At 36.3% G+C, this 15,365-nt stretch overlaps 1 protein-coding gene across 1 annotated transcript in view; it reads right to left on the bottom strand.

Moving 5' to 3' along the window:
* Positions 1–754: 754 nt before the first annotated feature.
* The window catches only part of ADGB (androglobin), a 232,929-nt gene continuing 218,318 nt past the window's right edge, over positions 755–15,365 (bottom strand). Inside the window, exons 34-36 of the mRNA XM_005552076.5 lie at positions 5,754–5,850; positions 5,009–5,192; positions 755–1,077 (exon numbers count right to left, since the gene is read on the bottom strand). Of these exons, the coding sequence (XP_005552133.3) occupies positions 892–1,077; positions 5,009–5,192; positions 5,754–5,850 (467 nt within the window). The 3' untranslated portion in view covers positions 755–891. The remainder of the gene's footprint in view (positions 1,078–5,008; positions 5,193–5,753; positions 5,851–15,365) is intronic.

Below are 15,365 nucleotides of genomic sequence, written 5' to 3'. Positions count from 1 at the left end.
GATGTTTGAGATCACCCTCTCTCTACACCCGGGTTACTATGATGCATTGCTAGGATCCAGAGTCCTAACACTTGGCTGAGCCAGGGTAGTGCTTGGTCAATGAGGGAAGTTTCTTGAAGTTCAGTTTTTAAAAACGGCATAATTCGGCTGGGCGCAGTGGCTTACACCTGTATTCCCAGCACTTTGAGAGGCTGAGGCAGGCAGATCACCTGAGGTTAGGAGTTCGTGACCAGCCTGGCCAACATGGTGAAACCCCATCTGTACTAAAAATACAAAAATTAGCAGGGCGTGGTGGCAGGTGCCTGTAATCACAGCTACTCAGGAAGCTGAGGCAGGAGAATCGCTTGAACCCAGGAGGCAGAGGTTGCAGTGAGCTGAGATCACTCCACTGCACTCCAGCCTGGGCAACAGAGTGAGACTCAGTCTCAAAAAAAAAAAAAAAAAAAAAAAAAAAAGCATAATTCTGAAACATAATTCTGAAGCATAGTTATTAGTATTTTTAAACTTTTAAAGTTTGAGACTAAATGTCTTCTAAGAACAAAAGCCACTTTTCTCATTGTTGAAATTTTAAAAGATAATCCTGTTGATTAATTTACGATCTTGTTTCACTTCTAATGAAAAATGCAGGCAGTTTAGAGTGTCAAACAAATATTTTATTACATTTTAAATATTTGGAAGCTATTTTATTGAAATTAGAGCATTTTAAACTCAAATGGCTTCAAATACTAGCTTTCTGAGGAAAACTAACAAGTTATCATGAAAATATTTCTAAGAAAGAACAATTTCTATTTTCAGTTGACCCAGAATCTTGTTTTATCAGCAGGCAGCTATAGATTATTACAAATAGATTTTTTTCTCTCCAGAAGCGGGATAGTATTGGACATCCCCTGGTTACTTTTTCTTTCCTTTCTTTTTTTTCTGTTTGTCAGGAGCTGGGGTCTTCTTTTCTGTCTCCAGCTTCATGGCGGCTTCCTGAGCAGCCAGAGCTTCCAGCTTTAGGCGCTCCGCTTCCAGCAATTTATTTCTGTACTCTTCCCGGATGTCGAAAATCTTCTGTCGGGCTTCATCTAAGGAGTCCTGTTCCAAAGCAAAACCCCAAACAAATAAGTTCCATGGGTAAAGGTTTATGTTCCCAGAAAGAAAAAATGAAATTCCTTTACCCTGTCCTTATGCCCATACATTCATAGGCAAAACGATTGAAGATGAAAATTAGTGTATGGTCTTAAAAGCTTATCAATACACAAAACATAGCAACAAAGGGTTCATGAGATTTTAACACAGTATGGCAAATAAAAACATTTGTAGAAAACATAGTCAAAGGTAAAGAAAACATACATATTTTGCCAAAGGTATTCTCTGTTTAAATTATTTCAAATACAATCTATATGAGATATTAATAAGCCCACTGTCTCTTGCAAAGTAACTGTGCTCAAGAAATTACTAGTTTCCCACATGTATGCTATCACCGACAAAATATATCTGAGCTGTACTTGATGAAGCTCCAAATAATATGGCCAAATCCATTGGTTACTTTGTTCTTGTCAGCTTGACTTTCATTCTCACCACTTTAGCAAAACTGTATTCATCAAGGATACCAAGGCCTTATATGAAGCTAAATCCAAGATCATTTATTGTTCTTATTCTTGCTTAACCACGCGCTCTCCTCCTGGATCAACTGACTTCACTTAGCTCTTAAATTGTCTTCTGTCTCACCAGCTGCTCCTGTTCAGTCACCTTTGCTGATTTCTCCTTTTCTCTTTCATCTCTTAAGAGGGAAGTGGCCATATTAATTGCTTACTGTTTCAAAAATAATATAATCAAAGAAGAAGGATTAAAGCACAAATGCTAGCCTGAAAAGACTCTTCTAGAAATGACTGCTTTGTCTTCATCCTTGAATTTATCAAGACATTTTCCATGTTTTTTGCAACCAGCTTAATTTTATTGAGATGTTGGAAAAGCTGAATGTCAGAATCAGTCTTCCTGAAGTTTCTGCAAAAAATAGTACTGTATCTACCATAATAAAACTGGGTTGACTAAACCAGTTGCACAAGTACAAGATGATAGTAGTGACATATTAAAGAGAGAGAGAAAGAGACAGAGCAAGAGAATGAGCAGGAGAGAGGGACATTTTCAGGAGCATGTGTAAATAAGTTTAATATACATCAGTAATCCCTTGAGGAATGAGTGTAAAATATATTCATTCTCCTATCTGATAAGAAATATGTTATTGATCATGTTTCTCTTAAAATGGCTTCAATCAAAACTAGGGCTCTCTCTGTGCCTCACACATAAATGAATGGGTGTGAACTCGAAGCTGTCTGAGTTAGTACTTTTTCCCCATTTCCTCTCCATCTGCAGCATTTTTCGTGGTTATTACACACAAAAACCACAAACAGGAATCCTGAAATTCCCTTTCGTTTTCTAATCTAATCTAAATTATTTCCTGCATGATAAATTAAACTTACACAATTTTAATATCCATTCACTGATTTACTGATTCATTAATTAAACAAACTTTTGCAAAGTAGACATTCATCTGAAGTTCTGGAGACAACAACAGTGAATCTAAACAGAGTATTTGTTCACATATAGTCTATATTCTAGCAGAGAACAATCAAAAATGAAAGCATAGTATTTATATCTACATTTTCATACACTCATAAATAAATGCAAATGCAGGGTAAATGCTTTTAAGAAAAATAAGGCTAGGCACAATCACACAAATTTTGAGGGTACTAATTTTGAAAGAGCAGCTGGTGAAGATCTCTCTAATAAGTTACCCTAGAGGAGAGAGCTCATAAAAGGAAAATGTAAACCATTTTACACTTTGGGGAAAGAATATTCCAGGAAGAGGCTCAGAGGCCCAGAGGCCCAGAGGTCAAAGGCCCAGAGGTGGGAACATGCCTTGCTGTTAGTGGAAAGGCAAAGTCAGCTTGGGAAAAGGTTGATAAAAAGAACAGAGCGGAAAGCTCTGGAAGTCATAATGAAGATTTTGGCTTTTTTCTTAACAAAACGTAAAGCCATTAGGGAAGTGAAATGATTCTACCTTCATTTTAAATATGCATTATGATAACCATTAGTGTAATTCACAAAATATTGCTGGTTATCTTCCAGGTACCTGGTAGCATTGCCCTCCCTCTTTATTAGTTTGCTGGGGCTGCTGTAACAGAGAACCACAAACTGGATTTAAACAACAGAAATGCATTGCCTCACAGTGCTTGATGCTACAAGTTTGATATCAAGGTCTCATCAAAGTAGTTTCCTTCTTTGAAGTTGTATGTGACTATGTGACTTGATCTGATCAGTGAAATATGAGTGCAAATGAATGTGCCATTTCTGGGTAGAAATAGTCACAGCCAATGTGCAATTCCCCATGTTCTCTTCCCCTGTTGTAATAATCATGGTAGAAGTGTCTCTATGGAAGCTCCTTCAGCCTGGGGATCTTAATAAGTAAAAGAATGCTCTATTGAACCACACTGGACACAAAGCTAGAATGAGAAATGCTGTTTTACTGTTTTTAGCCAGAGTTAGTGAACTTAAGCCTGTAAAGTAAATCTGGCTTATTGCTTGTTTTTCTAAGTAAAGTTTTATTTATTTTGCCATTATCCTATTTATTTAAGTATTATCTGTGATTTTGTGTAAAAATTGGTAATGTTAAGTAGATGCAACATAAATATTTACTGTTTGGCCCTTTACAGAAAATGAGTTTACCAAACACTATGTTAGGCCACTGTGATATTGGGGGTTTTGTTACCACAGCATAAGCCTAGTTTGTCGTGATTGGTACAATTGTTTTGGTGGCAAAGCAGAGACCACATTGCGGAGGGGCAAAGATGGAAGCAGTTAGATCAGTAACTGGGCTGTAGCAATCCTCTGAATAAGAAAGAATGACAGGTTAGGCTAGGATGGTGGGAACAGAGATAGTAAGAAATCATCAAATTCTGGATATATTTTCAACGTAGAGTTGAGAGGTTCCGACAACTGATTGCACGTGAGGAGTGAGAGAAGTCAAAGATGTCTCCATAGTCTCTGCTTGAGCAACTGAAAGAATGTAATTAGTATTGACCGAGATGGAGAATCTTCGTGGGGTGGCATGTTTGCGCTGAGATGGGTAGGAGGAGGGCAAGCATTCTTGAATTTGGATTTAGAGAGGTTCTGTTTGAGGTGCCTATTGGACTAACAAGAAGAGATGTCAAATGGGAGCATTCCTCACATGAGCCATTACTGGAAATGACAGTCTCACTGTAGCTAAAATATTTAGAATGTCCTATAGGCTTTAGTGACTTTGGGAATGCGTAGGGGTGTGTGCGTGTGTGTTGCAGGGAGGAGGGAGAAAAAAAGATTCTCATTCTCCATAGTGGGAAGTTATCCATATACATTTATTGAATTTCCCCTTTTCTAGTATGATATTCCCACTTTCAATAAAGTTGCCATCTCTAACTAACGGGCATCTATTCTTCTGCCGGGGTGAAGGGTTGACAATAATCTGGATGCAAAAAGTTGAGGTAGTGATCTGCAATTCCTAAATAGCCTTAAGCTGAACAAACCCAACTATTTTCATTTTCCTCCTACTTCACTTTTACTTCCTAACATATCTGGTGCCACCAACTGCTGAGCCTTTGAGGGATTCTGTAGGAATTCTGAGGAGCTAATGGGCTTGTTAAGACTTTTCCCACTGCCAGTTTAGGATTCGTGTGTCTCAAGCCGGTTAATGTGATCTTAATCCAGTTATTTTCCAATTTGAACAAATAATTTTGTTGTTGTCTTCTCTCCTTTTCTTCCCATCTTTCAGCATAGATTCCCAACACTGCATTTTAGGGGGATTTTAGGGAGGGAGTGAGGCGAGATGTATAGAATCAAATTTGTGATGTTTTCCTAGAAGTTGTGAATCATAAAAACCTACGTTTTCAAGACATTTCTGTACAAATATTATTTAATTGTATAATTTCTTTTTAATGTTATGAAAGAATTTGCCAACTATAATCTATGTATGTGCTCTTAGACTCACCCGCATTTCCTTATACATATCCAGGACTTCTTCTTTTAACTTCAACTGCTCTTCTTGGTCAATGTTTCGAATGCTAAGGACTCTGCTCCTGTACTGTCGAAACTGATGAATTTCTTCTGCCTTTTGCATTGCCTGCTGCTGATTCAATTCATCTGTTTGCAGCAGAGGATCTGTATCTGTTTTCCTTGATACAAAATATCATCAAAAGATACAAATTTCATTTGGGAACTCTGGAATAAGCTTCACTTTAGACGGCAGACAATTTTAAATCATATCAACAGTGTGGTGGTCTGAGTCAAATAAAACATTAGGGATAGAAAAAAATAAATGCTTATTTTCTGGATATGCTATAGTCCATTTATTGACTCACTGATATTTTAGGAAAATATTTTGGAGAATATCAGTAAATTTGGATTCACCACTTGATGAGGTGATTGTGAAACTTGTGGTCAAAACTATGAGAATATCTTGTAGGTTTTCCTTTTGAATTTATGCAGCTAAGTAATTTTGACAATGTTTCCAAACTTATAAATATGCTTAATATATTTATATTACTCCTATCATCTAGTTATTAAAAATTGAATCTAATTAAATAATGGCAGCAGGTGTGATCGATATTTTCTGTAGCTCATCTCACCTTAATCAGGCCTCAAATTAAATCTTTACAGAAAACATTTAAATATTTTAATAATTGATTTAACAAAACACACAGTTGTCTGCATCAATCATGTTTATGAAAACTTACCGAACATATTGACTTAAATCCATAAATCCTAGTGCTTTTCGAATAAGTCGTGGAGATGTTTCCAAAATTGTTGGAGATCGTGTACGAGGTCCTGTTTCTTTAAAACACACACACACACACACAAAAAACAAAAAACCTAGGCTTTAAAAAATAATCAGTAATGACTAACTAAATGACAATATCTCATTTTAATTGAAAATAATATTTTCTATTGTAAAACAACCATTGATTGGACTTGTCTCATTTAATACAATGTTAATAATATATAACTATATGCTTATATTTTGTTTATCCTCTAGCTGGTGTTACTATGCTTTTAGTTAAATAAAGATGACAAAAATGAAAAATTAACAAAATGCTATTCTAATCACAGTTAAATGGAGGAGGATTAGTCTCCATTAATAAGAACAAGTCTTATATTAAGTTACAAAATTTCATTATTAACAAGTTAAATGGCCTAGTATTTAATGAGATTGGGCTTTGCCTGAATGCTACGCTAAGTACTACCGGGCTTGGGATATAAATATTTTTACATATTTATACTGAAATACTGAAAATAGTATTTTACCTTCAATAAACTTACAGTCCAGTGGAGTAGGCAATATATAAAAGATAAACACTGAAAATCAAATTAGCAGCAGCTTTTTAATCCACAGACCAGTAGTGAGCCCACAAGAACAGATTTAAGAGACTTGAGTCTAGCATATTAACTTTTCAGCATTTCCAGACCACTGACTATTTTAAAAAATAACTACTGATGTGTGATTTACATACATAAAATTCAACCATTTTAAGGTTCTAATTCAATACTTCTTAGTAAATTTACCAAGTTGTGTGACCATCAACAAAATCCAGTTTTAAAACATTTTCATCATTCAAATAAGATCTCTCTTTTGTCCTATAATCGTTCCTTTGTGTTCTCACCACAAACTCCGGGCAATCATTAATCTATGTATGTCTCTACAGATTTGTCTTTCCCGGACATTTTATGTAAGTAGGAGTGGATTACTGGGTCATATGGTAAAATTCTTTAACTTTTAAAGAAAGTGTCAAACCATGGTGTTTTGATCATTATTTTTAACTTTATGACCAATTTTGAAATTACATAGTAAAAATCTCCCCGCTTGGTTCATTTAAAAAAGAAAAGTGTTTATTTTTAAGAGCAGTTTTAGGGCCGGGCGCGGTGGCTCGCGCCTGTAATCCCAACACTTTGGGCGGCCAAGACATGTGGATCACGAAGTCAGGTGTTCAAGACCAGCCCGACCAAGATGGTGAAACCTCGTCTCTACTAAAAATACAAAAATTAGCTAGGAACCGTGGCAGCCACCTGTAATCCCAGCTACTCGGGAGGCTGAAGCAGGAGAATTGCTTGAACCCGGATGGCAGAGATTGCAGTGAGCCAAGATCTTGCCATTGCACTCTAGCCTGGGCGACAGAGTGAGACTCTGTCTCAGAAAACAACAACAACAACAACAACAACAACAACAAAAGAAACAGTTTTACGTTTCACAGTAAAATTGACAGGAAGTACATACAGAGATATCCCACATCCCCCTTCCTCCCATGCACACATAGCCTCCCCCATTATTAACATCCCTTACCAGAGTGGTACATCTATTACACAATCACACCATGTGCAAACAAATACAGTCTTCCTTCCTTCCTTCCTTCCTTCCTTCCTTCCTTCCTTCCTTCCTTCCTTCCTTCCTTCCTTCCTTCCTCTTTCCCTCTCTCTCTTTCTTTTCTTTTTCTTTCTTTCCCTCCCTCCCTCTCTCTCTTTCTTTTCCTTCCTTCCTTTTTTTTTTTTTTTTTTTTTTCAGAGTGTCACTCTGTCACCAAACTGGAGTGCAGTGGCGCGACCTCGGCTCACGGAAACTTCCGCCTCCCTGGTTCAAGCGATTCTCCTGCCTCAGCCTCCCGAGTAGCTAGGATTACAGGCACGTGCCACCACACCCAGCTAATTTTTGTATTTTTAGTAGAGATGGGGTTTCACCACGTTGGCCAGGAGTTTTCTTTCTTTCTTCCCAATTATTATATCTATTTAGTTCATTTCCTTGTCTTACTGTATTTTCTAGGAGTTCTTGTACATGTTGAAAAAGAGTGGTAACAGAGGACATCTTTGGCTTGCTCCTGATCTTAGTGGGAAAGCTTCTAATTCCTCACCATTAATGTTAGCCATAGGTTTTTTTGTAGAAAGTCTTTATCAAGTTGAGTGAGTTCCTCTCCCACTTGGATCTTTTTTTTTTCAAAATTATTTTGTCATTCTGGTTTTTTTTTTTGTTGTTGTTGTTTTGCATTTTCATATACATTTTGGGATTAGCATATCAAATTCTGTAAAGTGTCTACTATGATTTTGATAGAGATTATACTGAATCTACATACCAATTTGAGGGGTATTACTATCTCAACATTAGGTCTTATAGTCCAAAGCATAAATGATCTCTTTATTTAGATAATTTAAAATTTCCTTTGGTGATGTTTTGTAGTTTTCAATACATAAATTCTACACTTGGTTAAATTTATTTCCGTGTATTTATTATTGATGCTGTTGTGAATAACACTTTCTTCTCAATTTCAATTTTGATTGTTCATCAATAGTACATAGAAATAAAATTGATTTATGTTTACTAATCTTTCATCATGTGACCCTGCCAAACTCACTTATTCATTGTTTTTCTTTTTCTGATTTCTTAGAATTTTAGCATATAGGAGAGTGTTGTCTGAGAATAGAGTTTTACTTTTTTGTTTCTAAGATTGATGTGTTTTATTTCTCTTTCTTGATTGAACTAGCAAGAACCTCCATTAAAATGTTGAATGTAAGTGGTTACAGTAGACATCCTGCCTTGTTCTTGACCTTAGGCTGAAATTATTCAGTGGTTCACCATTAAGTATGATGGTTACTATAGGTTTTTCATAATTATCCTTTATCAGTCTGAGGAAATCCCCTTGTATTACCAGTTTATTGTGAGTTTTCTTTCTTTGTTCCTTCTACCACTGTTTGTGCATTAGTGTTATATATGCTTGTACATTATAAGCCCAACAATATAGTTTTATAAGAATTATTTGTTAAATAAGTAAAAAAAATGGAAAATCTATTTATGTTGTCTTCTAAAGTTTACCTACATAATTACCTTTCTTTGTGGCTATGAGTTCCCTTTGGATGTCACCTTCTTTCAGCCTGAAGGACTTCCTTTAGTATTTGTTTTAAGGCAGATCATCTGGAAACAAATTATCAAGCAAGCACAAACAAGTGCTTGTTTATTGTGAGTGTGTTTAAATTTGCCTTAATTTTGATGAATCTTCTTTATTTCCTTTGTTTTCTGTCTCATTAAAAATTTTTTATTCCTTCTTCTTTCTTTAGGCCTACTTTATTACTTTCTATCCAACTTGGTTTTTTTTTTTTCACTGCTGAATCTCCAACTATTTACTTATTTATTATCAATAGGTTTATTGGGAACAGGTAATGCTTGCTTATATGGATAAATTGTTTAGTGGTGATTTCTGAGATTTTGGTGCACCCATCACCTGAGCTGTGTACACTGTACCCAATGTGTACTCTTTTAGCCCTCACCTTCCTCTCACCCTTCCCCCAGTCCCCAGAGTCCATTGTGTCATTCTTATGCCTTTGTGTTCTCATAGCTTAGCTCCCACTTACCAGTGAGAACATAAAATCTTTCATTTTTCATTCCTGGGTTAGTTCACTTTGAATAATGGTCTCCAACTGCATCCAGGTTGCTGTGAATGCCATTATTTCATTTCCTTTTATGGCTGAGTAGTATTCCATGGTGTGTGCATATATGCATATATACATATATGTATGTATGTGTGTGTGTGTGTGTATACACCACACTTTACTTGTTGGTTGATGGGTTGTTTGATTGATGGGTTGGTTGATGGGCTGGCTCTGTATTTTGCAATTGCAAATTGTGCTGCTATAAACATGTATGGGCAAGTGTCTTTTTCATATAGTGACTTCTTTTCCTTTGGGTAGATAGCCAGTAGTGGTACTGCTGGATCAAATGGTAGTTCTACTTTTAGTTCTTTAAGGAATCTCCACATTGTTTTCCATGGTGGTTGTACTAGTTTACATTCCCACCAGTAGTATAAAAGTGCTCCCATTTCAACATGTCCACACCCAGATCTATTATTTTTTGTTTTTTTGATTGTGGCCATTCTTGCAGGAATCAGGTAGTATCACATTGTGGTTTTGATTTGCATTTCCCTGATAATTAGTGATGTTGAGCATTTTTTCATATGTTTGTTGGCCATCTGTGTATCTTATTTTGAGAATTGTCTATTCATGTTCTTAGCCCACTTTTTGATGGGGTTGTTATTTTTTCTTGCTGATTTGTTTGAGTTCCTTGTAGATTTTGGATATTAGTCTTTTGTTGAATGCATAGTTTGGGAAGAATTTCTCCCACTCTGTGGGTTGTCTGTTTACTCTGCTGATTATTTCTTTTGTTGAACAGAAGGTTTTTAGTTTAATTAAGTCCCATCTATTTATCTTTGTTTTTGTTGCATTTGCTTTTGGGTTCTTGGTCATGAAATCTTTGCCTAAGGGCTTTTTCTGATGTTATCTTCTGGAGTGTTTATGGTTTCTGGTCTTAGATTTAAGTCTTTGATCCATCTTGAGTTGATTTTTGTATAAAATGAGAGATGAGAGATGAGGATACAATTTCATTCTTCTACATATGGCTTGCCAATTATCCCAGCACCATTTGTTGAATAGCATGTCCTTTCTGCACTTTCTGTTTTGCTTGGTTTTTGAAGATCAGATAGCTGTAAGTAATTGACTTTATTTCTGGGTTCTCTATTCCGTTTCATTGTCTGTTTTTATGAAAGTACCTTGCTGTTTTGGTAATTATAGCCTTGCAGTATAGTTTGAAGTTGGGCAATGTGATGCCTCTAGATTTTTTCTTTTTGCTTAGTCTTGCTTTGGCTATGCAGATTGGTCATGTTTTCACTATGTAGGCTCTTTTTTGGCTCCAAATGAATTTTAGGATTCTTTTTTCTAGTTCTGTGAAGAATGATGATGGTATTTTGATGGGAATTGCATTGAATTTGTAGATTGCATTTGGCAGTATGGTCATTTTGACAATATTGATTCTACTCATCCATGAGCATGGGATGTGTTTTCATTTGTTTGTGTCATGTATGATTTATTCCAGCAGTGTTTTATAGTTTTCTTTGTAGAGCTCTTTCACCTCCTTGGTTAGGTAAATCCCGAAGTGTTTTTTTTTTTTTTTCTTTGCAGCTATTATGAAAGGGATTGAGTCTTGATTTGTTTCTCAGTTTGGTTGCTACTGGTGTATAACAGTGCTGCTTATTTATGTACATTGATTTTGCATCCTGAAACTTTACTGAATTCATTTTTCAGATCCAGGAACTTTTTGGATGAGTCTTTAGGGTTTTCTCAGTATACGATCATGTCATCAGCAAACAGGGACAGTTTGACTTTCATGGTGCATATGTACCACATTTTCTTTATCCTGTCTGTCACTGATGGGCATTTAGGTTGCTTCCATATCTTTGTGAGTAGTGCTGCAGCAAACATTCACATGCATGTGTCTTTATGGTAGAATGATTTATATTCCTCTGGGTATATACCCAGTAATGGGATTGCTAGATCAAATGGTTGAACTAATTTACACTCCCACCAACAATGTATAAATGTTCCTTTTTCTCCACAGCCTGACCAGCATCTGTTATTTTTGGACTTTTTAAATAATAGCCATTCTGGCTGGTGTGAGATAGTATCTCATTGTGGTTGTAATATATATTTTTCCAATGATCAGTGACATTGAGCTTTTCTTCATTTGCTTATTGGCTGCATGTATGACTTTTTTAGAAAAACGTCTGTTCATGTCCTTTGCCGACTTTTTAATGGGATTGTTTTTCTCGTGTAAGTTTGTTTAAGTTCCTTATAGAGGCTGAATATTACAACCTGTCAGATGGAGAGTTGCAAAAATTTTCTCCCTTTCTGTAGGTTGTTTGTTTACTCTGTTGATAGTTTCTTTTACTGTGCAGAAGCTATTAAGTTTAATAAGATACTACTTGTTAATTTTTGCTTTTGTTGCAATTGCTTTTAGGTGTCTTTGTCATGAAATTTTTGCCTGTTCCCATGTGCAATTGATTTAATACACTATAGTTACTCTGCATTCTGATTCCCCAAGGGATTATTGTGGCTTTTCTTTGTTTAGTTGTTTATTTACTTAGTAATTTGCTTGTAGAGTCTTATTTCCCCTGCAATTTTCAGATAATGATGTTTCTAATGATTTTCTTTAATTTTTAATTTTTATTTTTAATCCTAGCTTCCTTGGAGTCACCAATCGGTCAGAATAGTGGTTATACAATATTTTCTCGAAGATTTCTCTTAAACACCTTGATTTAGTATAGCGTCCACTCTTGACAAGGAGATCTTTATGTATTTTAGAGTACACATTCAAAGTTCTGGCAGCGTACAAAGCTGTCCCCACTTTCACTGGTTTAAAGTCTCATACTGAAACAAGGACAAGGAGATAAGATGGACCCTCTGTAGTCTCTCCTGAGTGTGCACACATTCCCAACATGTATGTAGCCATTCAGGTGCCCCAAAATATTAGAAGCTTATCAAAGCCCACGATGGCTCTTACATTACTCAGATCTCTCTGTCTTATTTTTGGCTGATCTGTTGCTCCTTGGCCAGTATTACAGTCTCAGGCAGCTGTGATGTTGGCTATTCCCAGTTGTTTGCCACCAAGTTCCCCATTGCTTTCAACAATGGCAATGGGCATGGGGACTTTCCATGAAGCCTCAAATCAGATAAGCCCCCATCTAGCATTGATATCAAGACTGCTGGTCCTCATGGTTGCTGTGCTATAAACCTTGGAACTGGTGAGAGAACCCCATGTTAATATGCCACAGATCCCCACTGTTCCTACCAAGTTTGGTAGAGAAACTAATACACCCCCAAAGATGCCTACATCCTAATCCCTGGAACCTGTGACCGTGTAACTTTATATGACAAAACCTTTGCAGATGTGATTAAGGATCTTAAAATGGAAAAAAAATATTCTGGATTATTCAGGTGGGCACAATATAATCACAAGAGCCCTTATAGGGAAAAGATGGAGATAGCAGAAGAGTCAAAGAAGGAGAAAAGACAATGGGCATGGAAGAAGGGGCAAGAGAGAGAGGGAGACAGAGAGAGTTGAAGATGCTGTCCTGCTGGCCTTGAATATGAGAATCAAGCCACAGCCAAGAAGTCAGGTGGCCCTAGAAGGTGGAAAAGGAAATGGATTTTTCCCTGTAGCCTGTAAGAGGAATGCAGGCCTGCCAACACATTAATTTTAACATTAGTGCCTTTCAGAAATACAAGATAAAAAAATTTGTATTACTTTAAATCATGAAATTTGTGGTTATTTGTTACAAAATCATTAGGAAATGAATAAAATTAGATTCCTTTTTTTGTCATTGTTCTTAGTTTTAGTAATTATTTTTTATTTAGCTTTATGCCCTCAGTTCATTTTTAGGTTTCTAAAACATTTTAGTATATATTTTTTTCTAGTTTATTTTTGCTTCCTTCTTTTTTCGGGAGAAGTCGTGTCAAGTGCTCACTCTCCAATTCCACAGGTCCCAGCCCCCTTTCCTTAACTATTTAATTTTGTATGTAAATGTGGTTGTAATAGGCTACAGTAACATGGAAAATTGATTAATTTATAATTTGTTAGAAGTTATAACTCATTCAGAAATGTAATTTACTACAAACTTTTAAAAATATAAAAAACTATAATATCCAAATTATTTTTTCATTTTTTTCAAAAATATATAAAATCATGATAAACTTGTGAGAAAATAATAATATAAATCCCAACACTGATCTATTAGTAAAATATAGAAAAAATTCATGTTTTCCATTTTATAACATGAAATAAAACATCCCCCAAGTATTAACATTTTAATAATATGACTCTTTTAGAAACCAGTGGGCCATAACTTCTTTTTCCATCATGGTTTTATGAGATCTTGGATTTCTAAAATTCATTTGCCTTTCTTGTGAATTTACTTATGTTGGGTGTATTTTTGTCATTTCAAACTTGGATTGTTTCTGTAAGTCACCAGTTCTGCTGACTCTGACTGAAAAGAAAATATTTCCTGATTAGATGTTTGTTTTTTCTTATATCTTTCCATAGTATTTATATTTAAATAGGGAAAGAGGGAAGGAGGCAGATAAGGTTCACTTGGATACCCATCTACAAAGCTATGCTATTTCAGAATAGGTTGTGAGCCTAGTACGATGTCCTTGGGCCTCTAGAATAATATGCTCAATGTGAGTTGTGTGTGTGTGTGTGTGTACCATCTTCCATCTGCAAATTGGTCCTTTGTGGGATGAATTCTGAAAGTGAGAATGAGTTTTAAATATTTTATAGCAATTACACATTGCTGGGTCATTTTTATTGTATTTTACAAATGTTTCCATTTGCAACAGAGTGATAGAAAAAAACTTCATTGTGATAGTACGAGAGTCAAAAGACATGGTGAATAATATTTGACTGGTCCTGAGGTCAGGGAAAAATATTTGAGAATAAGGACCAATATTACCTCCAACCTCTGGAAGAGGTGGATTCCAAGGCACCGAGAGGTAAAAGGGAAAGCTAACAAAATCACTGGATTCTTGATGACAACTTGTAGTTGGGGAGCAAAGCTTAGAAGTGAGATCTGTAATGGTATTGTTTATATGCCTTTTACAAGGGAAGTTGTTCTACATGATTCAACACATGAAAACAAGAAGCTGAAAAATAAGACAACTTTTGATGAGTTATGAATATCTGTAACAATGTAGGAGCCAAACCACAGAAATCTCTCAAAAGATCTATAATCTATAATCTTTCACGAGTGATGCTTCTCCAGGAGTAAGTACCAAGAGGGACCTACCAAGAACAGGCACATGTATGCCCACACATAGAGATCCTGAAAAGAGCTCAGCATCTGAACCTTGGTTCCAAAACTGGATTACTCTGCAACCATAGCTCCTGGGGTACATGGCAGTGTTTCAGTGCTGGAATCCTACAATGGCACACCTCATCTTGGAGGGAGGGGAAGTCAGTTTTCCTTGATGGTGGGAGGTGAAGCCAGCTGGACTTCCTGGGCCAAGTGTGGACTTGGAGAACTTTTCTGTCTTACAAGAGGATTGTAAAACTCACCAATCAGCACTCTGTAGCTAGGATTGTAAAACGCATCAATCAGTGCTCTGTAGCTAGCAAGGGGATTGTAAAATGCACCACTCAGCATTCTGTAAAAATGTACCAATCAGTGCTCTGTAGCTAGCAAGAGAATTGTAAAATGCGCCAATCAGCACTCTGTAGAATGCACCAATCAGCTCTCTGTAAAATGCACCAGTCAGCACTCTTTAAAATGTACCAATCAGCGCTCTGTAAAATGCATCAATCATCAGGAGTCTAAAAGTAGCTAATTGTGGGGAAGATTGAAAAAAGGACACTGTGATAGGACAGAAATGGAACATGGGAGGGGACAAATAAGGGAATAAAAGCTGGCCACCCCAGCCAGCAGTGGCAACCTGCTTGGGTCCCCTTCTATGCTACGGAAGCTTTTTCTTTCACTCTTCCCAATAAA

The sequence above is a fragment of the Macaca fascicularis genome, chromosome 4, assembly GCF_037993035.2.
Source record: "Macaca fascicularis isolate 582-1 chromosome 4, T2T-MFA8v1.1".
In the NCBI taxonomy this organism is placed as follows: domain Eukaryota; kingdom Metazoa; phylum Chordata; class Mammalia; order Primates; family Cercopithecidae; genus Macaca; species Macaca fascicularis.
Note: the sequence above shows the minus strand (reverse complement) of the source record. Positions and strands in the feature narration are given on the sequence as shown.